General features: G+C 47.9%; 1 protein-coding gene across 1 annotated transcript in view; it reads right to left on the bottom strand.

Moving 5' to 3' along the window:
• Positions 1–7,552: 7,552 nt before the first annotated feature.
• mapkbp1 (mitogen-activated protein kinase binding protein 1) overlaps positions 7,553–26,844 on the bottom strand; it is a 394,016-nt gene continuing 374,724 nt past the window's right edge. Inside the window, exons 28-31 of the mRNA XM_086003669.1 lie at positions 24,069–24,339; positions 21,307–22,293; positions 20,798–20,883; positions 7,553–13,822 (exon numbers count right to left, since the gene is read on the bottom strand). Coding sequence (XP_085859795.1) covers positions 13,511–13,822; positions 20,798–20,883; positions 21,307–22,293; positions 24,069–24,339 — 1,656 coding nt within the window. The 3' untranslated portion in view covers positions 7,553–13,510. The remainder of the gene's footprint in view (positions 13,823–20,797; positions 20,884–21,306; positions 22,294–24,068; positions 24,340–26,844) is intronic.

Genomic DNA, 26,844 nt, shown 5'->3' with positions numbered 1-26,844 from the left:
TCACACCTCATCCTAGCCGTCTTTTGTCTCCACTGTCCTATTACCATTTCGTCTGGTTTTGAATACCTCTTAATGTCTCTGTTACTTCTTTTGTTCTATCGCAGTCTTCGATCTATTTTATTTCCTTTGCAGTTTTGAAAAAAGGTTTTGACCCAAAACGTCAACTCTAATTTCTCTCCACAGATATTGCCTGGCCTGCTGAGTTTTTCCAGCATTTTCTGTTGTTATTTAGGAGTCACATTCACAGCGCCGCCCGACGGCCGGGAGGAGTCACATTCACAGCGCCACCCGGCGGCCAGGAGGAGTCACATTCACAGCGCCACCAGGCGGCCGGGAGGAGTCACATTCACAGCGCCACCCGGCGGCCGGGAGGAGTCACATTCACAGCGCCACCAGGCGGCCGGGAGGAGTCACATTCACAGCGCCACCCGGCGGCCGGGAGGAGTCACATTCACTGCGCCGCCCGGCGGCCGGGAGGAGGCGCATTCACAGCGCCGCCCGGCGGCCGGGAGGAGTCACATTCACAGCGCCGCCCGGCGGCCGGGAGGAGTCACATTCACAGCGCCGCCCGATGGCCGGGAGGAGTCACATTCACTGCGCCGCCCGGCGGCCGGGAGGAGTCACATTCACAGCGCCACCCGGCGGCCAGGAGGAGTCACATTCACAGCGCCACCAGGCGGCCGGGAGGAGTCACATTCACAGCGCCGCCCGACGGCCAGGAGGCGTCACATTCACAGCGCCGCTTATTGTCCGGAGCAGTCACAGCCTGGTTTTGTATCGAAGAGCTTGGATGTTGAAGCAGACCTGCCAAGTCTCACTTCCTTTGGTGTAAGATCTTGTTGACCGCAAATCCCCGTGACTACCTGTAGGGAGTCCGAATGGCAGATGTGGCCAATGATTTTCTCGCCTCTGTGGTTGAATTCAAATAAAGTGAAGCTTGGTTGATGCTCACCCACTCACTAGAGTCTTGTTGAAGTCGAGGAGGAGAGCGAGTCGGCAAAAGTAGAGGGGTTTAAGTTGGTGCTAGAAACTTGACCAGAGTAAAGAGGAACGCAGATTAAGGTGCAGTGCGCTTTGAAGCTGAAAGGGTCAGTTAGGTCTGATCCATCTCTAACACTTCGCAATTACACATAAATGATCCTAAATCATTTTCTGAATGGTAACAGACATGGTTGATAGTGTTACTCTGAGCTGGTGTTGACAGTAAGCCCATCCCTAGCTACATAAGAGCAGGAGTTGGCCATACGGCCCTTTGAGCCTGCTCCGCCATTCAATAAGATAATGGCTGATCTTCGACCTCAACTCCACTTTCCTGCCCGATCTCCATATCCCTCGATTCCCCATGAGTCCAAAAATCGATCTCAGCCTTGAATATACTCAAAGACTCAGCGTGCACAGCCCTCTGAGGCAGAGAATTCCAAAGATTCACAACCCTCTGAGTGAAGAAATTTCTCATCTCAGTCTTAAATGGCCGATCCCTTATCCTGAGACGATGCCTCCTAGTCTTAGACACACCAGCCAGGGGAAACAACCTCTCAGCATCTACCCTGTCAATCCCCTTCAGAATCTTGTATGTTTCAATGAGATCACCTCTCATTCTTCTAAACTCCAGAGAGTATAGGCCTATTCTACACAATCTCTCATCATAGGACAACCCTCTCATACCAAGAATCAATCTAGTGAAAACAAAAAGAAAATACTGCAGATGCTGGAAATCTGAAATAAAAACAGAAAATGCTGGAGATACTCAGCAGGGCAGGCAGCATCTGTGAAGAGAGAAACAAAGTTAACGTTTCAGGTCGATGACCTTTCGTCAATCTAGTGAACCTTCGTTGCACCGCCTCCAAGGCAAGTATATCCTTCCTTAGATAAGGAGACTAAAACTGTGCACAGTACTCCAGGTGTGGTCTCACCAAGCTTCCCTGTACAATTGTAGCAAGACTTCCTTACTCTTATACTCCAACCCCTTTGCAATAAAGGCCAACATGCCATTTGCCTTTCTTATTGCTTGCTGTACCTGCATGCTAGCTTTCTGTGTTTCTTGCACAAGGGCACCCAAATCTCTCTGAACACCAACATTTGAAAGTTTCTCACTATTTAAAAAATATTGTTTTTCTATTCTTCCTACCAAATTGAATAACCTCACATTTCCCTACATTATACTCCATCTGCCACCTTACTGCCCACTCACTTAGTCTCTCTATATCCCTTTGCAGACTCTTTGTGTTCTCCTCACAGCTTACTGTCCCACCTGGCTTTGTATCGTCAGCAAACTTAGATACATTACACTCGGTCCCTTCATCTAGGTCATTAATATAGATTGTAAATAGCTGAGGCCCCAACACTGATCCTTGCGGCACCCCACTGGTTATAGCCTGCCAACCTGAAAAAGATCCGTTTATCCCGACTCTGTTTTCTGTCCGTTAACCAATGTTTCTTTTATTCTTTTGTCCGATCGCAGCCCTGCCTTCGATCTAGTTTCTTTTCTTTCCAGTTTTGAAGAAGGGTTCAACCCGAAACGTCAACTCAAATTTCTCTCCACGGATGTTGCCTGACCTGCTGAGTTTTTCCAGCATTTTCTGTTGTTATTTCGGATTTCCAACATCTGCAGTATTTTGCTATCTATCCATGCTGCTATATTAGCCCCAACCCCATGAACCCCAATCTTGTGTAATAACCTTTTATGTGGCACCTTATCAAATGCCTTTTGGAAATCCAAATATACTACATCCACTGATTCCCCTTTATCTACCCGGCTAGTTACATCCTCAAAAAACTCTAATAAATTTGTCAAACACGATTTCCCTTTCATAAAACCATGTTGACTCTGCCTAATCATGTTATGATTTTCTAAGTGCCCTGATACCACTTCCTTAACAATGAATTCCAGCATTTTCCTGACAACTGATGTCAGGCTAACTGGCCTGTAGTTCCCTGTTTTTTCTCTCCCTCCTTTCTTGAATAGCGGGTTACATTAGTGGCTGTTCCTACACATGTCCTCCGCTCATCACATTCTGACCTAGAGTTGTCAACCCTCCAGGAATTAAAGATTAGTCACTGCTGGGAGCAACCCAGGAGAAAAATCATAGGGGCATTAAACAAAATATTACAGATGGGAAAAAAATTGTTTGGCTGCGGGTAAAGAATCATCCAAGCGGGCAACAAAGAGTCTGTCTGCTTTCCAATTGGCCATGGGCAGATGTGCGTCTCGAGGATGGAGGTGCTGTGCGACCAATGGTGGGAGCTTGGGGACAAGTGCCAGAAGGTCATGCAATAAAGCCTATTCATCCAAGCAGAATTGGCAGCCCTATTCTGGCCTCCCTTTTATCCCTCTTCACCCCACCCTTGGCTGCATAGCCTTCAGTCTTTTTAGCCCTGCTCTTCTACCTGGGCGCCTCTGCCTTGCTACCTCTCTCCCCTCCTCCAAAGGCCTACCCAAAAACTTACCTCTTCAACCTTGCTTTCAGTCACCTTCCCCAATCGTCGTCCTTCCATTGCTCCATCTCGTTATTTACTGCCTTTCTGACAGTGTGCTGCTGACATTAAAGGAGCTCTATAGCTGTAAGCCATAGTTTGGAGACCACGTTATGTACAAGTTTGCCCCAATCCAACAGGCTGCACCAGGACCCATCTGAATGCAGGTTGGAAAAGCCGCAAGTGTGCTGTGCAGATAAAAGGCCTTGGTGCACCACTGGGTGGATGTAGTCCTCGCTAATGGTAGGGCAGGGGATGAGAACGACCTGCTGAATTCCCAAAATCTACTTTAAGCAAGGGGCTGCGTTGGGTGATGGAGACTGTAATGGTCTTGGAGTTAGTGCTAAAACCTCCAATTCATCTGAGAATATAATTGTGTGTGAAACACATGCCCTCGCTGTTCCAGGGCACCAACAGAGTTTCTATCCACAAGGAGGATGATCGTAATGAAACAAAAAGCTACTGAGGAATCTCAGTGATACCACCTTAAGATGATTCTTTGTGTTGTCAAAGCACATGTAGCAGACCTTTTGTTGGGTCACACATTAACCAAAAGGGAACGTGATTTAGTTCTTGTTAGGAACGACTAGAATAGTTTGTGGTTTTATTCAAGATTGTCGCACTTGGAGCTCAGGAGAAATCCACTTACATTGCTTTCATCAATTTTGTGAGGCTGTCAACCGAGTGCCTCATGGGGCCCTCATGAAGAAGCTGGAGGTGGTGGGAGTACATGGTGAGTTTTCGATTGTATCTGGGATGTGTGCATCAACTCCAAGATCTGTGCAAGGGTAGATGGGAGACTCACTGAGTCTGTCTCTCGCGAAAGAGCAATGAGAGATGGATGTCCACTGTCGGCCATCCAATTGTCTTCAGCAATGTTGTGTGGCTGGCACTGTAGTAACAGCCTTGAAGTGTCTGTTCAAGGCATTTCTGAAAGAATTGTAACATTTTTTGTAACTCTTGTTGACAGACTCACCTGCTGATGTAGTATGCTGTACTCGCCATCTCCAACAATGGGCTAGCCTGTAGCATATGGTGGTACTATTTTGACAACTCAAGGAGTTAGATTAAAAGGGTTTATATGGTAAACATGTAACTATTCGCGCCCCACTCTTCGGTGCAGTATTAATGGAGTGCTGCACTGTCAGAGATGGCATCTTTTGGATGAGACATTAAACCAAGGCCCCTTCTGCGCTCTCAGGTGGATATGTAAAAGATCCCACGGCACTATTTGAAGAGCAGAGGAGTTTTCCCGTTGTCCTGGCCAACATTTATCCCTCAACCAACATCACCAAAGCAGATTATCTGGTTACCTCATTATAACAGAGACTACACTTCAAAAAGTGCGTTGGGATGTCCTGAGGTTGTGAAAGGCACTATAGAAATGCAAGTCATTCATTTATCTCATTGCTGTTTGTGGGAGCTTGCTGTGCACAAATTGGCTGCTGTGTTTCCTACATTACAAAAGTGACCACATTTCAAAAATACTTCATTGAACATAAGAACATAAGACGTAGGAGCAGGAGTAGGTCATTTGGCCCCTCGAGCCTGCTCCGCCATGCAATAAGATCATGGCTGATCTGATCTTGGCCTCAACTCCATTTCCCTGCCCACTCCCCATAACCCTTGACTCCCTTACCTTTCAAAAATCTGTCTATCTCCACCTTAAATATATTCAATGACCCAGCCTTCGCAGCTCTCTGGGGAAGAGAATTCCAAAGATTCACGAACCTCAGAGAAGAAATTCCTCCTCATTTCCGATTTAAATGGGTGCCCCCTTATTCTGAAACTATGCCCCCTAGTTCTAGATTCCCCCACGAGGGGAAACATCTTCTTTGCATCTACCCTGTCAAGCCCCTGCAGAATCTTATATGTTTCAATGAGATCCCCTCTCATTCTTCTAAACTCCAATGAGTATAGGCACAACCTGCTCAACCTTTCTTCATAAGACAACCCCTTCATCTCAGGAATCAACCTCGTGAACCTTCTCTGAACTGCCTCCAATGCAAATACATCCTTCCTTAAATAAGGAGACCAAAACTGTATGCAGTACTCCAGGTGTGGTCTCACCAGCGCCCTGTATAGTTGTAACAGGACTTCCCTGCTTTTATACTCCATTCCCTTTGCAATAAAGGCAACTCCATTTGCCTTCCTAATTACTTGCTGTACCTGCATGCTAACCTTTTGTGATTCATGTACAAGGCTGTAAAGCGTTTTGGGACGTCCTCAGCTTAGTGAAAAGTGCTCAATAAATGCAACCTCTTTCTTTGACTATATCACTGTTAGATCATTCACCTGTTTACTATTTGTGTAATAAATTCTTTTTATTTTAAATGAGGCTTGTTGTGATTCCCTACTGCTTTCAGAGAGTGCTGAGATCTTTTGATGCCGTAAGACAGTCCAGTACCTAAAATGAATGACCAAATGGGGTTTGCTGTTCATAGCTGTGTTGCCGATACATTGGGCCAGTAATTCCGGTCCCAATGCGTGAGTACGGACGGTGTACTCACGCGTGGGCCCGTTGGAAGTGCCGGATTCCAGCATGCACAGCGCATGCACGGGAAACCGGCATTTCCTCTCCATCGAACTAAGGGGTTAAGAGGTCCAACGCGTGCGCACAGCACTCTGCGCACGCGTTGAACTTCCTTCGTTTAGACAGGTTTGCGCGTGTGCAAGGGACTGAACTTTTTGGAAATGAAAAAAGGAGGCGTAAGCAGTGGATTCTTGAAGGTAAGTGGTCTAATATTTAAAATTATTACATTTTTTCCACAGCTTCATTGTTTTTAAAGACTTTACAGTAAGGTAAGTTTATTTTTAGACCCGAATTCGTGAAAAAAAATTCTCTCGAAAATTTTATTAATTGTTTTAAATAGTTTTTTAAAGTTATTTATAGTTTATTTAATTATTGGGATGTTTTTTAAAATTTTAATTAAAGTTAAAGTAGTCTTTTGGGCGCCCGTACTTTTCATGAGTTTGACAGTCTTTACTATCAAACTCATGAATGAGTTTCCCCTCCCCTGATTGGCTGCAGAGTGCTCACCTGATCTCAGCCGGCACATCGCACTAAGTACGCCGCTGGATCAGGTAAGGACATCGTGCCGACATCGGAACCGGGCCAGTGACAGGAAATGCAAGCAGGCCCGGGCTTCAGATGTCAGCGCGCAGGGTGAGTGCAGATCGGGGGTTTGCACGCGCGGCAAGCACCCGATCCTAATTTCTGGCCCAATATCTTTATCCCAAAGATGTGTGAGTTGGAACCCATCCGTCAGAATGATGTAAGATAGCGAGAGTCAAAACAATCTGGCGTGAGAAGGGTAAAGAACCAAATATTAATGGTGTACAGAGATGGCTAAGAGGAGATTTGATCGAGGTGTTTAAAATCATGAAGGGTTTAGATAGAGTAAATAAAGAGAAACTGTTTCCAATGGCTGAAGGGTTGATAACCAGTGGGCACAGATTTAAGGTGATCGCAAAAGAACCAGAGGCGACATGAGGAAAATCTTTCTTTATGCAACAAGTGGTAAGGATTTGGAATACACTGCCTGATAGGGTGGTGGATACAGATTCAATAGTAGCCTTCAAAAGGGAATTGGATAAATACTTGAAGGAGAAACAATTGCAGGGATATGAGGAAAGACCGGGGGAGCGGGAGTAACTGGATCGCTCTTCAAAAGAGCCGATGCAGGCTCAATGGGCCGAATGGCCTCCTTCTGTGCTGTACTATTCCATGATTCTATATACAGAGGTTCTACGGTACTTTTAACTGTTGTGTACTTTCTCTAGAGAAAAAGTGCATTTAAAGACATGCATTTATATAGCGCCTTTCATGACCCCAGGACGACCCAAAGCTCTTCACAACCAATAAAGTACTTTTGAAATGTAGTCACTGTTATAATGTAGGAAATACGGCAGCCAATTTGCACACAGCAAGCTCCCACAAACAGTAATGAGATAATGACCAGATAATCTGTTTTAGGTGTTGCTTGAGAGATAAATATTGGTTTAATAATCGACTAGAAACTCCACCTGTCCATGAAGACTTCACCATCGCCATGTTCACTTTAACGAGAGTCATTCCAAGGCTTTCCTCCCAAATGTTGGGATTTTATTGCAAATATTTAAGACATGACCAACAGGTTGTACAAACACTATGGAAAAACGGGTAAAAACAGGTAAAAACCATCACGCACAGTGCAAGAAACACACGAGGAAAAAAACATTCACAGCAACCAGCTTAAAAATTAGTTTGGTGACCCATTATAGAAATGAAGACAGTACTTTCATTATAAAATACACTGGTACAAATTAATCTTCATAGACAATGGTTTGAAGAAATTAGAGAGTTTAAAAAGTCTCCAAATTGGCCATCAGCATGCACCACTGATGTGCATCATCGAGATGCACCATGCAAAGAACCTTCATGCACACACAAGTTGTGTCCTGGACTGCAAAGTCCTGTGATATTCTATCACATTCAAAGTAGAAGTCTCATTAGCTCTTCACATTTAAAATACTAATAAAAATTTGTGATGATCCCTACCATTCCACAGTTACATCGTTACACCTGGAGCTTCTCTGATTGAGTGACATTGTTAGAAAAGTTTATAAATAAATCCCCATGAGTGGCATACTAGTTATTAATAAATCTGGGACAGGTCCCAGGCAGCAGGTACGTAAAGGAGAAGGCAGCCAAACCGCTGGCACCTCTGGGAAAAAGCAGCCATACACCCGGTACCTGAGGGAGAAGGCAGCAACTCTACTGGTACCTGAGGGAGAAGGCACCAACTCTACTGGTACCTGAGGGAGAAGGCACCAACTCTATTGGCACCCGTGGGAGAAGGCACCAAGTCTACTGGTACCTGAGGGAGAAGGCACCAACTCTACTGGTACCTGAGGGAGAAGGTACCAACTCTACTGGTATCTGAGGGAGAAGGCACCAACTCTACTGGTACCTGAGGGAGAAGGCACCAACTCTACTGGTACCTGAGGGAGAAGGTACCAACTCTACTGGTATCTGAGGGAGAAGGCACCAACTCTACTGGTACCTGAGGGAGAAGGCACCAACTCTACTGGTACCCGAGGGAGAAGGCACCAACTCTACTGGTACCTGAGGGAAAAAGCACCAACTCTACTGGTACCTGAGGGAAAAAGCACCAACTCTACTGGTACCCGAGGGAGAAGGCACCAACTCTACTGGTACCCGAGGGAGAAGGCAGCAACTCTACTGGTACCCGAGGGAGAAGGCAGCAACTCTACTGGTACCTGAGGAAGAAGGCAGCAACTCTACTGGTACCTGAGGGAGAAGGCACCAACTCTATTGGCACCCGTGGGAGAAGGCACCAAGTCTACTGGTACCTGAGGGAGAAGGCACCAACTCTACTGGTACCTGAGGGAGAAGGTACCAACTCTACTGGTATCTGAGGGAGAAGGCACCAACTCTACTGGTACCTGAGGGAGAAGGCACCAACTCTACTGGTACCTGAGGGAGAATACACCAGCTCTAATGGTACCTGAGGGAGAAGGCACCAATTCTACTGGTACCTGAGGGAGAATACACCAGCTCTAATGGTACCTGAGGGAGAAGGCACCAATTCTACCGGTACCTGAGGGAGAAGGCACCAACTCTACTGGTACCTGAGGGAGAAGGCACCAACTCTACTCGTACCTGAGGGAGAAGGCACCAACTCTACTGGTACCTGAGGGAGAAGGCACCAACTCTACTGGTACCTGAGGGAGAAGGCACCAACTCTACTGGTACCCGAGGGAGAAGGTTGCAACTCTATTGGTGCCTGAGGGAGAAGGCACCAACTCTACTGGTACCTGAGGGGGGAAGTACCCATGCTCAGTACTGTTGTAGATTGGATCTCCTTGAGTTTCACAAACCAGTAGAGCTGGTGCACAGTTCCACAGCTGCTGACTGCCTTGTGTTCATTCTTCGCGTGTAAGCCTGAACAGTGAGTGGTGGGGAACAATTTCCTTGTGGCTGAGGGTGTACTGCAGCTGAACTCAATCCTGACATCAACACGCACACACTCTCCAGCACGGATCAATCGGTCTCCTCCCAGCCAGGGCAAACTGAGGGCTACTGTATGTCTCTGCCCCTTCTACCACTGCCTGGCCGGGATCCGAGACCAAGAGTCAAACCTGGGACCTTCTTGATATCTATGGCTCAGCATGTGACACCATGTGACTCATTTACGCACTGAACAAATGGAGTAGGTAAGGCAATTTTTAACACTTGAAACACTTCTCTGAAAGCATGCAATTGATCATGGCCATCCATACAAAGTCTCTGTATACTGCAAAGTTTTTAAAAAGTTGTTTAAAAAATTCTGCTTTTACAAAAAAAAAGAACTTTTGTCTTATCTCCTTTTTGAAACTCTGGCCATTTTAACATTCTGTGCCCAGGGGAAAGACAACATCTAACGATCTCAGCAGAGAGCTTCAATCAACCAGACGCACACCCACTCAATGAAAAAGCTCTGCACTCGAGATCTCCAGCTCACTTCTGAACAGATGGCTCATGTTCCTGGTCACAACGCTGGAGAAAACGCTTCATTGACAAAGAATAACTTTTCGCTGAAAAATGAAGCTCTCTGCTTAATTGTTGAGATGTTCAGCAAACGTCATCTTTCCAAGTGAGCATGAGATGCAAGGAGACACCGAAAATTCAGGAAAAATCCAAGAGATAAGAGTTTCTCCATCTCCAAAGGGAGCTCCAGGAATATACTAAGGACTGTGAGATGAATTGTCTTTGTTCCTGTCCCAAGATTGTGAATTCCTGTCCAGAGTTTGAGTTCCTGTCCAGAGTGTGTGAGTTCCTGTCCAGAGTGTGTGAGTTCCTGTCTAGAGTGTGTGAGTTCCTGTCCAGAGTGTGTGAGTTCCTGTCCAGAGTGTGTGAGTTCCTGTCCAGAGTGTGTGAGTTCCTGTCCAGGGTGTGTGAGTTCCTGTCCAGGGTGTGTGAGTTCCTGTCCAGAGTGTGTGAGTTCCTGTCCAGAGTGTGTGAGTTCCTGTCCAGAGTGTGTGAGTTCCTGTCCAGAGTGTGTGAGTTCCTGTCCAGAGTGTGTGAGTTCCTGTCCAGGGTGTGTGAGTTCCTGTCCAGAGTGTGTGAGTTCCTGTCCACAGTTTGTGAGTTCCTGTCCACAGTTTGTGAGTTCCTGTCCACAGTTTCAGTTCCTGTCCAGAGTTTCAGTTCTTGTCCAGAGTTTGAATTCCTGTCCAGAGTTTGAATTCCTGTCCAGAGTTTGTGAGTTCTTGTCCAGAGTTTGAGTTCTTGTCCACAGTTTGTGAGTTCCTGTCCAGAGTTTGAGAGTTCCTGTCCAGAGTTTGAGAGTTCCTGTCCAGAGTTTGTGAGTTCCTGTCCAGAGTTTGTGAGTTCCTGTCCAGAGTTTGTGAGTTCCTGCCCAGGGTTTGTGAGTTCCTGTCCACAGTTTGAGTTCCTGTCCAGAGTGTGTGAGTTCCTGTCCAGAGTTTGAGTTCTTGTCCAGAGTTTGTGAGTTCCTGTCCAGAGTTTGTGAGTTCCTGTCCACAGTTTGTGAGTTCCTGTCCACAGTTTGTGAGTTCCTGTCCACAGTTTGTGAGTTCCTGTCCACAGTTTGTGAGTTCCTGTCCACAGTTTGAGTTCCTGTCCACAGTTTGTGAGTTCCTGTCCACAGTTTGAGTTCCTGTCCAGAGTTTGAGTTCCTGTCCAGAGTTTGAGAGTTCCTGTCCACAGTTCCTGTCCATACTCTCGGATTCCTGTCCGGAGTTATTACACAAAGGTTGGGTTCACGTCCAGAGTTTGTGAGTTATTGCCCAGAGTTTTGGGGTTCCTGCCCAGAGACTGCAAGGATTTCCACATAGTATGTAGGGACCTGTTCAGAGTTTGGGGTGTCTCACCTGGTATAATTTCACTGATAATTGAACCCAGTTGCATGAATGTTGTTCCAAATATCACTCTGCATTCAGGTACCAGCACTGGCTGAACAGGTAAACCCAACCTGTAAGAACTGTACAGCTCAATTCAAACAATGGTACCGGTTTGCAGTGACCTTATACTCCTTATACTCCAGGAAACACACACACATCCATCACACCACTGCGGTTTCCCATTCTGCTGCTATATCCAACCGGGCATCAAATAGCATCTATATCCTTCACCTTGTATTGTATTCTCATTGTAGAGCTCTCCAGCATAGAAACACATTTCTGTGAGATGAAGTTCAGGAGGGAATCTGACAGAAGGGTGAAGTTCAGAGAGGGGGGGGGGGGGTGGTGGCTGAGGGGTGAAGTTCAGGGGGGGAGTCACTGAGGGGTGAAGTTCAGGGGGGAGTGACTGAGGGGTGAAGTTCAGGGGGGAAGTGACTGAGGGGCGAAGATCGGGGGGAGTGACTGAGGGGTGAAGATCGGGGGGAGTGACTGAGGGGTGAAGTTCGGGGGGAGTCACTGAGGGGTGAAGTTCGGGGGGAGTGACTGAGGGGTGAAGTTTGAGGGGAGTGACTGAGGGGTGAAGTTCGGGGGGGGAGTGACTGAGGGGTGAAGTTCGGGGGGAGTGACTGAGGGGTGAAGTTTGAGGGGAGTGACTGAGGGGTGAAGTTTGAGGGGAGTGACTGAGGGCTAAAGTTCGGGGGGAGGGTGACTGAGGGGTGAAGTTTGAGGGGAGTGACTGAGGGCTAAAGTTCGGGGGGAGGGTGACTGAGGGGTGAAGTTCGGGGGTGTGACTGAGGGGTGAAGTTCGGGGGGGGAGTGACTGAGGGGTGAAGTTTGAGGGGACTGACTGAGGGGTGAAGTTTGAGGGGAGTGACTGAGGGCTAAAGTTCGGGGGGGAGTGACTGAGGGGTGAAGTTCGGGGGTGTGACTGAGGGGTGAAGTTCGGGGGGGAGTGACTGAGGGGTGAAGTTCGGGGGGGGAGTGACTGAAGAATTGAGCTGATACAGAACGAGCAGCAACAGTGGATATCGCAGCACATTGTGCAGTGGTGAAGAAACCCTTTGCGATCACACACCTGTATCATTCTCATTCTAACTCTGAATAAGACGTTCCTGAAAGTAAACATTTTTCTTCAGTAAATAAGACATTATTCCCAAATGTTACATCCTCTTTTTTTCCCCAAATATATGGGAGTGGAGGAATGTAGAAAAGGAATTGTGGTCCAATCAACAGAAAATGCGCATTATATCATACATGGTGAGGAATATCTACAGCGCACGCTGGTTTGTAGGTCCCCGACCCCTTCCTTAAAGGGAATGGCAGCATAGTGATGACAGCAACATTTGATCATTAAGGTTTCTGTCACCGAAGACTTGGGTCCAACAATTTCAGGATCTGTACTGTTCCAGTCCAGGGTTTTAGTTGCTCTGCTCACAGTACCAGAGTGATTTAGTGCCTGCCTGGAAGAGCCTGAGCAATATCCGGTTAGAGAGAGGAAGAGACAATGAGAAAAAATAAAGAGAGTGGGAGCGAGAGAACGAGACACAGAGAGACAGCAAGAGGATTGGAAACAAAGCGAGAGAGAGAGAGCAGCGGAGAGCCAGAAGGAGAAAGATTAACATGGAAAGAGAGGCAACAGCAGTGGCTCATCCTGGGGATCTTATAACAAGGCTCGGGGAGCCGACTCCTGACCCTCCATCAGAATCGCACCGCTTCAGCCTTCCTGTAGCAGTGACACGTGTTGTTGCTCTCCAGGCTCGAACTGAAAAGTTTTCACCGACCGCTTTAGGAGAAGCGAGACACTGTAGGGTGGCACTGCAGTAAGATGGCACCATCGTGACGTCATCAACTCTGCCCTACAGCCTATATTACAGGGACTGGTTGTGGAGAAATAAAACATTAAATAAAAGTAGGGAGGGATGGCAATATTGGTGTTGCATTGTCGATTAGCACAATGGAGTTTAACCAGGCCCAGGTACTGTTAAACGTGAGGTGGGTTGAGAACACACAGATAGTGTTGTTCTATTTTTTACCCTCCAGTGAGAACAATGTTTTTTTACGGTACTCTGTTGGGGGCGGGGAGGGGGGGGTCGTCGCAAGCCTACGATTGTGTTGTGCGCTGTACAATTCACAGTCCTGAATGTTCCCTTCCTCCTGGCTGCTTCTGGTCCATCCTTCGTTCCACAGCTTGGAGTAAAAGTTCTGAATACTGTTCGAGCAGGGCCAGGGTCTTCTCATCTTCAAAGCCCTGGCCCTTCGCTGGGTGATTACCGCCCGGGTAAGACGCAGAGGTCGCCCGGCCCAGCCCTTGGGGAGATAGCCCGCGGCCTGCTTCTGGGTGCTGGAGACAGTCCAATTCTTTCCTCACAGAGGAAAATGTTTCTGAGAGAACGGCAGTTATCTGGCAGCTCTCGTCTGAGGGGTCTTTGTTATCGGCTACCTGCAAACACAGAGGAATAGGAAGTATTAGTTACAAGGGACCGACCACTCCTGGACTGGACCATTCCCTGGGCAATGAGCACCACTCCTGGACTGGACCATTCCCTGGGCAATGAGCACCACTCCTGGACTGGACCATTCCCTGGGCAATGAGCACCACTCCTGGACTGGACCATTCCCTGGGCAATGAGCACCACTCCTGGACTGGACCATTCCCTGGGCAATGAGCACCACTCCTGGACTGGACCATTCCCTGGGCAATGAGCACCACTCCTGGACTGGACCATTCCCTGGGCAATGAGCACCACTCCTGGACTGGACCATTCCCTGGGCAATGAGCACCACTCCTGGACTGGACCATTCCCTGGGCAATGAGCACCACTCCTGGACTGGACCATTCCCTGGGCAATTAGCATCATAAGAACATAAGAACATAAGAACATAAGAAATAGGAGCAGGAGTAGGCCAATCGGCCCCTCGAGCCTGCTCCGCCATTCAATAAGATCATGGCTGATCTGATCCTAACCGCCAATCCACTATCACAGAACCATCTCCTGAATCTAACAGAATTAGACACACGAAATAGGAGCAGGATCAGGCTACACGGCCCCTGGGCCCGCTCCGCTACCCACAGGGCCATGACCAATCCGAACCTAGACTCATGTACAAATTCCTGCCTGCTCCCCGTAACCCTTAATTCCCTTTACTTCTAGGAAACTGTCTATTTCTGTTTTAAATTTATGTAATGATGTAGCTTCTACAGCTTTTTGGGGCAGCATATTCCATGGACCTACCACCCTCTGAGTGAAGTAGTTCCTCCTCATCTCAGTTTTGAAAGAGCAGCCCCTTATTCTAAGACTATGCCCCCTAGTTCTAGTTTCACCCGTCATCGGGAACATCTTCCCCGCATCCACCCGATCCGACCCCTTCACAATCTTATATGTTTCAATAAGATCGCCTCTCATTCTTCTGAACTCCAATGAGTAGAGTCCCAATCTACTCAACCTCTCCTCATATGTCCATCCCCTCATCCCCGGGATTAACCGAGTGAACCTTCTTTGTACTGACTCGAGAGCAAGTATGTCCTTTCTTAAGTATGGACACCAAAACTGTACGCAGTATTCCAGGTGCGGCCTCACCAATACCTTGTACAACTGAAGCAATACCTCCCTATTTTTATATTCTATCCCCCTAGCAATGAAAGCCAACATTCCATTGGCCTTCTTAATCACTTGCTGCACCTGCATACTAACCTTTTGAGTTTCGTGCACCAGGACCCCCAGATCCCTTTGTACTTCAGTACTTTCCAGTTTCTTGCCATTAAGATAATAACTTGCTCTACGATTTTTCCTGCCAAAGTGCATAACCTCACACTTTCCAGTATTGTATTCCATCTGCCAAATCTCTGCCCACTTACTTAGCCTGTCGATGTCCCCTTGCAGGTTTTTTATGTCCACTCACTACTTTCCCTCCCATCTTAGTATCCTCTGCAAACTTTGATATGTTACACTCGGTCCCCTCCTCCAAATCGTTAATATAGATTGTAAAGAGTTGGGGACCCAGCACTGACCCCTGCGGAACACCACTAGTTACTGATTGCCAGTCTGAGAATGAACCATTTATCCCAACTCTCTGCCTTCTGTTAGATAGCCAATCCTCTATCCATGCCAGAATATTACCCCCAATCCCGTGATTTTTTATCTTAAGCAATAATCTTTTGTGTGGCACCTTGTCAAATGCCTTTTGGAAGTCTAAATACACTACGTCCACTGGTTCCCCTTTATCCACCCTATACGTTACTTCCTCAAAGAACTCCAGCAAATTTGTCAAACATGACTTCCCCTTCATAAAACCATGCTGACTTTGTCCTATTAAATTATGATTATCCAAATGTCCTGTTACTGTCTCCTTAATAATGGACTCCAAAATTTTACCTACCACAGATGTTAGGCTAACCGGTCTATAGTTTCCAGCCTTCTGCCTACTGCCCTTTTTAAATAAGGGTGTTACATTAGCAGTTTTCCAGTCTGCCGGGACCTTTGCCGAGTCCAGGGAGTTTTGGAAAATTATTACCAATGCATCCACAATCCCTACCGCCACTTCCCTCAAGACCCTAGGATGTAAGCCATCAGGTCCAGGTGATTTATCCGCCTTGAGTCCCATTATTTTACCGAGTACCACTTCCTTAGTGATTTTGATCGTGTTTAGCTCCTCCCCCCTTTAGCCCCCTGTTTGTCCAGTGTTGGGATATTCTTAGGCCTAGAAATTGAGTTTTGGCTTAGCCAGGGCTTTAGCGCCGGAAGTTAGTGCCGGCGCTAAGTCCCCCTGCGCGCGCCAAAAATTCAGCAGGGCCGCGCCCAAACGGCTGCCGGCGCTACTGAAGGGTCTTTGCGGCGGTAAATCGGCGCTAACTGCCGTTTCGCGCCGCAATTCCGGCGCTGCGGCACCCGATGCGGTGCGGCAGGCTCGGGAAGTGCAGGCCTCCTCCTTCCCTTAAGGAGGAGCTGCCTGCACCCGGCCGCGGCCCGCGAAAATCTCGTCAAAAATGAGCCCGGCACCTCGGACAAGTGCCGGGCTTGCTTCTGTTCCGGGGGGGGGGGGGGGGGGGAAGTCCGGGGAGGGAGCCGCGGCCAGGCGGCCGGCGGGAAAGCGGCCGGCCGCCGCGGGGCCTTTAATGCGCCGGCGCAAAGACTTGTAAGACTCTGTTGCCAGAGTCTTAGTTGCGGCTGCCACGGGCGAGGCGGCCGCAACTGAATTTCGGCGCTGGGGCCCGTCGGCATGGCAACCGGGACGCTGCGCACACCGATGACGTCATCGGTGCCGGCGCAGCGCTACCGGTCTACCGCGGCGGAAGGGCCCCAGGCAATTTCGGCGCCGGCGCCAATTGCAGCGCTAGGCCCTCTAGCGCCGCAAAATCGGCGCTAAGGGCACTCAATTTCTAGGCCCTAGTGTCTTCTACTGTAAAGACTGATGTAAAATATTCATTCAGTGTTTTTGCCATTTCCATATTTCCCACCATTAATTTCCCGGTCTCATCCTCTAAGGGACCAACATTTACTTTAGCCACCCTTTTTCTTTTTATATAACTATAAAAACTCTTACTATCTGTTTTTATATTTTTTGCTAATTTACTTTCATAATCTATCTTCCCTTTCTTAATCAATCTTTTTGTTATTTTTTGCTGTCTTTTAAAGTTTTCCCAATCCTCTATCCTCCCACTAGATTTGGCTACCTTATATGCCCTTGTTTTTAGTCGAATACTATCCTTAATTTCTTTACTCAGCCACGGATGGCTGTCTTTTCTTTTACACCCTTTTCTTCTCAGTGGAATATATATTTTTTGGAAGTTGTAAAATAACTCGTTGAATGTACACCACTGATCATGTATCGTCTTACCCTTTAATCTATTTTCCCAGTCCACTCTACTCAATTCCGCTCTCATACCTTCATAGTCTCCTTTATTCAAGCTTAGCACGCTTGTTTGAGATCCAACCTTCTCACCCTCTAATTGAATATGGAATTCAACCATGTTATGGTCACTCATTCCAAGGGGATCCTTTACTAGGACATTTTTAATTAATCCCGTCTCGTTACACAGGACCAGATCTAAGGTTGCTTGCCCCCTGGTCGGTTCAGTTACATACTGCTCAAGAAACCCATCCCTAATACACTCAATGAACTCATCCTCAAGGCTGCTCTGCCCAATTTGATTTGTCCAATTAATATGATAGTTGAAATCCCCCATAATTATAGATGTTCCCTTATTACAAGCCTCAACTATTTCCTGATTGATACTCCGTCCAACAGAGTTGCCACTGTTCGGAGGCCTATAGACTAAGCCCACTAGTGTTTTTTTCCCCTTATTATTCCTTACCTCCACCCAAACTGTTTCATTATCCTGATCTTTTGACCCAATATCATTTCTCTGTATTACAGTGATTCCTTCCTTTATTAACATAGCCACCCCACCTCCCCTTCCTTCCTGCCTGTCCTTCCTGATCACTCCTGCACTGGACCATTCCCTGGGCAATGAGCACCACTCCTGGACTGGACCATTCCCTGAGGAATGAACACCACTCCTAGACTGTACCATTCCCGAGCAATGAGCACCACTCCTGGACTGGACCATTCCCTGGGCAATGAGCACCACTCCTGGACTGGACCATTCCCTGGGCAATGAGCACCACTCCTGGACTGGACCATTCCCTGGGCAATGAGCACCACTCCTGGACTGGACCATTCCCTGGGCAATGAGCATCACTCCTGGACTGGACCATTCCCTGGGCAATGAGCACCACTCCTGGACTGGACCATTCCCTGGGCAATGAGCATCACTCCTGGACTGGACCATTCTCTGAGGAATGAGCACCACTCCTGGACTGGACCATTCCCTGGGCAATGAGCGCCACTCCTGGACTGTACCTTTCCCTGAGGAATGAGCACCACTACTGGACTGGACCATTCCCTGGGCAATGAGCACCACTCCTGGACTGGACCATTACCTGAGGAATGAGCACCACTCCTGGACTGGACCATTCCCTGGGCAATGAGCACCACTCCTGGACTGGACCATTCCCTGAGCAGTGAGCACCACTCCTGAACTGTACCATTCCCCGAGGAATGAGCACCAGTCCTGGACTGGACCATTCCCCGAGGAATGAGCACCACTCCTGGACTGGACCATTCCCTGGGCAATGAGCATCACTCCTGGACTGTACCATTCCCTGAGCAATGACCACTACTCCTGGACTGGACCATTCCCTGAGGAATGAGCACCACTCCTGGACTGGACCATTCCCTGGGCAATGAGCATCACTCCTGCACTGGACCATTCCCTGAGGAATGAGCACCACTCCTGGACTGTACCATTCCCTGAGGAATGAGCGCCACTCCTGGACTGTACCATTCCCTGAGGAATGAGCACCACTCCTGGACTGGACCATTCCCTGGGCAATGAGCACCACTCCTGGACTGTACCATTCCCCGAGGAATGAGCACCACTCCTGGACTGGACCATTCCCTGAGGAATGAGCACCACTCCTGGACTGGACCATTCCCTGGGCAATGAGCATCACTCCTGGACTGGACCATTCTCTGAGGAATGAACACCACTCCTGGACTGGACCATTCCCTGGGCAATAAGCACCACTCCTGGACTGGACCATTCCCTGAGGAATGAGCGTCACTCCTGGACTGTACCATTCCCTGAGGAATGAGCACCACTCCTGGACTGGACCATTCCCTGAGGAATGAGCGGCACTCCTGGACTGTACCATTCCCTGAGGAATGAGCACCACTCCTGGACTGGACCATTCCCTGAGGAATGAACACCACTCCTGGACTGTACCATTCTCGAGCAATGAGCACCACTCCTGGACTGCACCATTCCCTGAGGAATGAACACCACTCCTGGACTGGACCATTCCCTGGGCAATGAGCACCACTCCTGGACTGTACCATTCCCTGAGGAATGACCACTACTCCTGGACTGTACCATTCCCCGAGGAATGAGCACCACTCCTGGACTGTACCATTCCCTGAGCAATGACCACTACTCCTGGACTGTACCATTCCCTGAGCAGTGAGCACCACTCCTGAACTGTACCATTCCCCGAGGAATGAGCACCACTCCTGGACTGGACCATTCCCCGAGGAATGAGCACCGCTCCTGGACTGTACCATCCCTGAGCAATGAGCACCACTACCCCTGGACTGTACCATTCCCTGAGCAATGACCACTACTCCTGGACTGTACCATTCCCTGAGGAATGACCACTACTCCTGGACTGGACCATTCCCTGGGCAATGAGCACCACTCCTAGACTGGACCATTCCCTGGGCAATGAGCATCACTCCTGGACTGGACCATTCCCTGGGCAATGACCACTACTCCTGGACTGTACCATTCCCGAGGAATGAGCACCACTCCTGGACTGTACCATTTCCTGAGGAATGAGCGGCACTCCTGGACTGTACCATTCCCTGAGGAATGAGCACCACTCCTGGACTGGACCATTCCCTGAGGAATGAGCACCACTCCTGGACTGGACCATTCCCTGGGCAATGAGCACCACTCCTGGACTGGGCCATTCCCTGAGGAATGAGCACCACTCCTGGACTGTACCATTCCCTGAGCAGTGAGCACCACTCCTGGACTGTACCATTCCCCGAGGAATGAGCACCAGTCCTGGACTGGACCATTCCCTGGGCAATGAGCACCACTCCTGGACTGGACCATTCCCTGAGGAATGAGCACCACTCCTGGACTGGACCATTCCCTGGGCAATGAGCATCACTCCTGGACTGGACCATTCTCTGAGGAATGAACACCACTCCTGGACTGGACCATTCCCTGGGCAATAAGCACCACTCCTGGACTGGACCATTCCCTGAGGAATGAGCAGCACTCCTGGACTGTACCATTCCCTGAGGAATGAGCACCACTCCTGGACTGGACCATTCCCTGAGGAATGAGCGGCACTCCTGGACTGTACCATTCCCTGAGGAATGAGCACCACTCCTGGACTGGACCATTCCCTGAGGAATGAACACCACTCCTGGACTGTACCATTCCCGAGCAATGAGCACCACTCCTGGACTGCACCATTCCCTGAGGAATGAACACCACTCCTGGACTGGACCATTCCCTGGGCAATGAGCACCACTCCTGGACTGGACCATTCCCTGAGGAATGAGCACCACTCCTGGACTGGACCATTCCCTGGGCAATGAGCACCACTCCTGGACTGGACCATTCCCTGAGGAATGAGCACCACTCCTGGACTGTACCATTCCCTGAGGACGGACCACCACTCCTGGACTGTACCATTCCCTGAGGAATGAACACCACTCCTGGACTGGACCATTCTCCTGAAGCGTGAACAGCGCTCCGACCATCTTTTAGCAGCAGACCTTTTTTGTGCCACTGATCTCTGGATCTACTTTGGACACAGCTGGCAATGCCAGCAGCACTCACCGTTCGGTAGAGGCGCAGGGCTCTCTCTAAGCAGCTCTGCAGCTCACTCGCCAGCAGTTTACAGCTCTGAACACTGACAGCAGGACCTGCCAAGAAAAGAGAATGGAAAGGTCATTACTGTTACAACCAATTTATGTGGACAACTCAAGCTCTCCATAGACTTGACCCCTTTCAGCTCTTCATCCCAGTGTGTCTATTTCAGTCCAACAGCAGCTAAGATCAATGTTACTAATCCCCTTCCTCTCCAGTACCACCAGGTAAAGGGATTTGCTTCAATAATTTGCACAATTTGAGCAGAGAAAGCCTCATTTACAAGAAAAGAGAGTAAAGGAAACAAAAGGAGTGGAGCAGAAGTATGAGCACTGCACTTCAATGGGCAGAATTCTGAAGCTCGGTCTGCAATGGTCAAGTGCATCAATCAAGCCATGAGGCTAGAAATAAAAACTATGGTAAGGCTGAGGAGAGGAAGAGTGGAGAAGAAGAGGGAGCAGCTAGCGCTCCATTCATACCTGGTTCCTTTTCAATAGTCTTCTGGGGCACAGAAGGAGGTGTTGCTGGTGTTGATGTGGTTACTGTTTGGCCATTTGCTGCTGGAATGTCGGGTAAAGAGTCTGAGGCTTCTTTAATAAGCCTGGTACATCTGGACTCAGAGTTAGCAGATGGCCACACGAAAGACACTGGCTGACAAGGAGATTTAAGAGATGTCCCTACTTGCGACTCGTGGTGACACTGAACCGGGAGCTGGAGTTCCAACAGACTAGCTGTCTCCTCTCTGGGTGTGGAAGCACTCCCACTCTTTTTCTCTTGGCTGTCCCTATGAGTGACATGCCCTTCGCCCAGGGAAGATCTCCATTTTGTTCCTCCTCCTGCTAATACAGGCAGCTTGAAGGACTCTGTTGCACAGGAAGACTTCAACTTGATTGGTGGCGAGAAAGAAGTCAAAGAAGGTCTGTCAGGCAATGGCTTAGGTAGATCGAGGAATAAGTTAACCCGAGTGCCAAGAGTTAATTTAACCTGAGAGCTATTAGTAGGCGACATTGCTGAGCCTCCAGGCTGTTGTAACAATGACTTGGAGCTTGTGGTCTCTCTCCAGTTCTGTTTAATCATCTCCTGTTTGTGAGAGATTTCGTTCACAATGTCCACGGTAACCAAAGGTGAAGTCCTAGGTGACATTTCCAAAGATTGCCCACCAACACTGTTTTCTGCTATTGACAAATCCTCTTCATTCTCAGTGAAGTTCAGACAGTCTCCCATTGAAACACTGCGTGACATTTTGGCCATGGAGCTGGTAGTTGGGTTCATGTAGGATTTCTGTTTCGTGCTCTTTCCCTGAATGCTGTCCTTTGCCAGTGATGCTGATGGGGCATCCGCTTTACTTGGTGCTAAGGGTAAAGTCCGCCGCTGGTTGGCCCTGGTGTCTTTCTCAGTTACAGTCAATGAGTGAGAGTGCAACTTTGCAGATGTGATTACAGTGGATGTTGTATCCGTTGGGTAAACTAAATGGAATAAACACAATGAAAATGAATAATCTAAAAACAGGAATAACTAACAGGTTTAAAAAGGAACCAACACTAAATCATTCTCATTACTGGATTATTCTCATCAGTGCAAGGGCCTCATCATAGCTCACGCCATGCCATGGAGGAACAGCTGTACTCAGAGGAGCCTCAATACTGAGGGATCCTTATCAATACAGGGCCCGCATCATTCAGGTTTCTCCATGAGGATAGGAGCCTCGATACCAAGAGATCCTCATCAATATGGGATCTTCAATACCGAGAGATCCTCATTGGCATGGGACCTTCAATATCGAGAGATCCTCATCAATATGGGACCTTCAATACCGAGAGATCCTCATTGGTATGGGACCTTCAATACGGATAGATCCTCATCAATATGGGATCTTCAATTCTGAGAGATCCTCATTGGTATGAGACCCTCAATACTGAGAGATCCTGATCAGTGGGGAGCCTTTAATATTGAGAGATCCTCATCAATATGGGACCTTCAATACCGAGAGATCCTCATTGGTATGGGACCCTCAATACTGAGAGATCCTGATCAGTAAGGGACCTTTAATACTGAGAGATCCTCATCAATATGGGACCCTCAATACCGAGAGATCCTGATCAGTAAGGGACCTTTAATACCGAGAGATCCTCATTGGTATGGGACCCTCAATACTGAGAGATCCTGATCAGTAAGGGACCCTCAATACTGAGAGATCCTGATCAGTAAGGGACCCTCAATACTGAGAGATCCTGATCAGTAAGGGACCCTCAATACTGAGAGATCCTGATCAGTAAGGGACCCTCAATACTGAGAGATCCTGATCAGTAAGGGACCCTCAATACTGAGAGATCCTGATCAGTAAGGGACCCTCAATACTGAGAGATCCTGATCAGTAAGGGACCCTCAATACCGAGAGATCCTGATCAGTAAGGGACCCTCAATACCGAGAGATCCTGATCAGTAAGGGACCTTCAATACCGAGAGATCCTCATTGTTATGGGACCCTCAATACCGAGAGATCCTCATCAATATGGGACCCTCAATACCGAGAGATCCTCATTAGTAAGGGACCCTCATTATTCAGGTTTCTCTATTAGTTGAGGAATCTTCATACTGTGGGATCCTTAGTAGTTTTTTTTTGCAGTTTCATTGCATCAAAATCTATTGTCTCTCAATTGTTCTTTTTCTCCATCAACGTTCCACTCTTCTACACTTTCAGGTTAATGAGTTGTAGGCTTTCCCACAACTCCTCACATGTGCTCTGAAAGGAGGCTCATTGGCTGTGAGGTGCCAAAACAAGATGGCCTACTTCTGCAAAACACCCAGACAACAGCCCACCTGAGCTGACTAAACTCAAATATCAGCCAGGTTCAAGAATCAGCCAACACCAAGACTCCAAACCATGGTCACCCCATTACAACACAGAACTATACTTTCAGTTCTATGCTACTAGACTTCTAAGGTTAGATCCCTTCTCATCAGCTAATGTACTGAGAACAGAAAATGAAAATGTCTTTTGACCCTTTCACATATTATTTGCAACACTATTCTTCTCCGGACAGCTAGCGTCAGAGACACACTTATACAGGAGAGGTTTCTTTGCAGTAATTCTTACTTTGGAGGGTTCAAATCAAGAACATATCAAAGCACTTGGACGTCCTGAGGTAATAAAAGGCACTATATAAATGCAAGTTCTTTCTTTTTATTTAATCAACTTTTCTTTGGTGTAAATATATCTGACTATCTTCTTTCTCCGTACCTTCATGAATCAGGTCAATGACAGATTGGGATTTTCTCATGGATGGACTTGGTGACACAGCTGGGCTTGGAAGTGCTGAGGATGTCTGTCCCTTTGCTGACCCGATTAACACTTTACGTGTTTCCAGAGCTGGGTTCCGTTTCCTCTGGCTGTACATCACTCTGACAGATACTGGCTTATCTGGAACAGTACTGGACTCCGTCCTAGGTGGGGCTTTCACTGGGGTTCTGCCTGGGGCAGAATTCAACACTGAAAAGATTTTTGATGTGAGCTGCAGAAAAACAAGATAAGAAAAAGTAAATCCTTAAGTAACCTCTTAATCTATGGGAAAGATACTTGGCTCCAGTTTTATGTAGAAGCCAACTTTTGACGCTCTGCTCTTAACCCCTTCATCTGAACCTATCTTAAGATCACCATCAGAGTGATTCACCTTAACATCTCCATAGGAGTGACTCAGCACCAACATTTCCATAGGAGTGACCCGACACCAATGTCTCATAGGAGTGACTCGACACCAATGTCTCATAGGAGTGACTCAACACCAATGTCTCATAGGAGTGACTCAACACCAACGTCTCATAGGAGTGACTCGACACCAACATCTCATAGGAGTGACTCGACACCAATGTGTCATAGGAGTGACTCGACACCAACGTCTCATAGGAGTGACTCGACACCAACGTCTCATAGGAGTGACTCGACACCAACGTCGCATAGGAGTGACTCGACACCAACGTTGCATAGGAGTGACTCGACACCAATGTCTCATAGGAGTGACTCAGCACCAACGTCTCATAGGAGTCACCCGACACCAATGTCTCATAGGAGTGACTCGACACCAATGTCTCATAGGAGTGACTCAGCACCAACGTCTCATAGGAGTGACTCGACACCAACATCTCATAGGAGTGACTCGACACCAACATCTCATAGGAGTGCCTCGACACCAACGTCTCATAGGAGTGACTCGACACCAATGTCTCATAGGAGTCACCCGACACCAATGTCTCATAGGAGTGACTCGACACCAATGTCTCGACACCAATGTCTCATAGGAGTGACTCGACACCAACATCTCATAGGAGTGACTCGACACCAACGTCTCATAGGAGTGACTCGACACCAATGTCTCATAGGAGTGACTCGACACCAACGTCTCATAGGAGTCACCCGACACCAATGTCTCATAGGAGTGACTCGACACCAATGTCTCGACACCAATGTCTCATAGGAGTGACTCGACACCAACATCTCATAGGAGTGACTCGACACCAACGTCTCATAGGAGTGACTCGACGCCAACGTCTCATAGGAGTCACCCGACACCAACGTCTCATAGGAGTGACTCGACACCAATGTCTCATAGGAGTGACTCGACACCAATGTCTCATAGGAGTGACCCGACACCAATGTCTCATAGGATTAACTCGACACCAATGTCTCATAGGAGTGACTCGACACCAATGTCTCATAGGAGTGACCCGACACCAATGTCTCATAGGATTAACTCGATACCAATGTCTCATAGGATTGACGCGACACCAATGTCTCATAGGAGTGACTCGACACCAATGTCTCATAGGAGTGACTCGACACCAATGTCTCATAGGATTGACGCGACACCAATGTCTCATAGGAGTGACTCGACACCAATGTCTCATAGGATTGACGCGACACCAATGTCTCATAGGAGTGACTCGACACCAATGTCTCATAGGAGTGACTCGACACCAACATCTCATAGGTGTGACTCGACACCAATGTCTCATAGGAGTGACTCGACACCAATATCTCATAGGTGTGACTCGACACCAACATCTCATAGGTGTGACTCAACACCAACATCTCATAGGAGTGACTCGACACCAACATTTCCATAGGAGTGACTCGACACCAACATTTCCATAGGAGTGACTCGACACCAACATCTCATAGGTGCGACTCGACACCAACATCTCATAGGTGTGACTCAACACCAACATCTCATAGGAGTGACTCGACACCAACATTTCCATAGGAGTGACTCGACACCAATGTCTCATAGGAGTGACTCGACACCAACATCTCATAGGTGTGACTCGACACCAACATCTCATAGGTGTGACTCGACACCAACATCTCATAGGTGTGACTCAACACCAACATCTCATAGGTGTGACTCAACACCAACATCTCATAGGAGTGACTCGACACCAACATTTCCATAGGAGTGACACGACACCAACATCTTCCTTGGAGTTACTCACTGCTAATACCTCCAAATGAGTGATATGTGATATATCCAAAAGAGTGACTCATTGCCAACATCTCTACTGGCTGACTCATTGTTAACATCTACACTGAAGTATCGCACCATCAACATCTCCATAGATGTGGCTCACAGACCACATCTCCACTGGATTGACAGTATCAGCACCTTCACTGAAGTGTTTCGCTGACACCACCAATCTCATCTCTTGTGCGACACTATGGACAGTTTACAACTTACTGCTAGAAGGGGTATGAGTGTGGCAGTAGTAACTTGTCTCTAGCTGTAAACACTGGCCTTTAAATGCATTATTTTTCATCATCTGAAGTGACATAAAAATATGGTGGGTGTTCTACACGCTCTTCTGTGAACAATTTCCTGCATTACAGATTAATTGGTAAATCAAACAAAGCAGAGAACAAAGACACAGATTTTGAATCATAGAATGCTACAGCAGAGAATGAGGCCATTCGTCCCATCATGAAAGGGCTATCCAATTAGTCCCACTCCCCCGCTCTTACCCCATAG

The sequence above is a fragment of the Somniosus microcephalus genome, chromosome 12 (genome assembly GCF_052327205.1).
Source record: "Somniosus microcephalus isolate GS21.2 chromosome 12, FLI_Smic_1.0, whole genome shotgun sequence".
NCBI classification, from domain to species: Eukaryota; Metazoa; Chordata; class Chondrichthyes; order Squaliformes; family Somniosidae; genus Somniosus; species Somniosus microcephalus.
The sequence above is the reverse complement of the archived record's forward strand: the minus strand, read 5'-3'. Positions and strand labels throughout refer to the sequence as shown.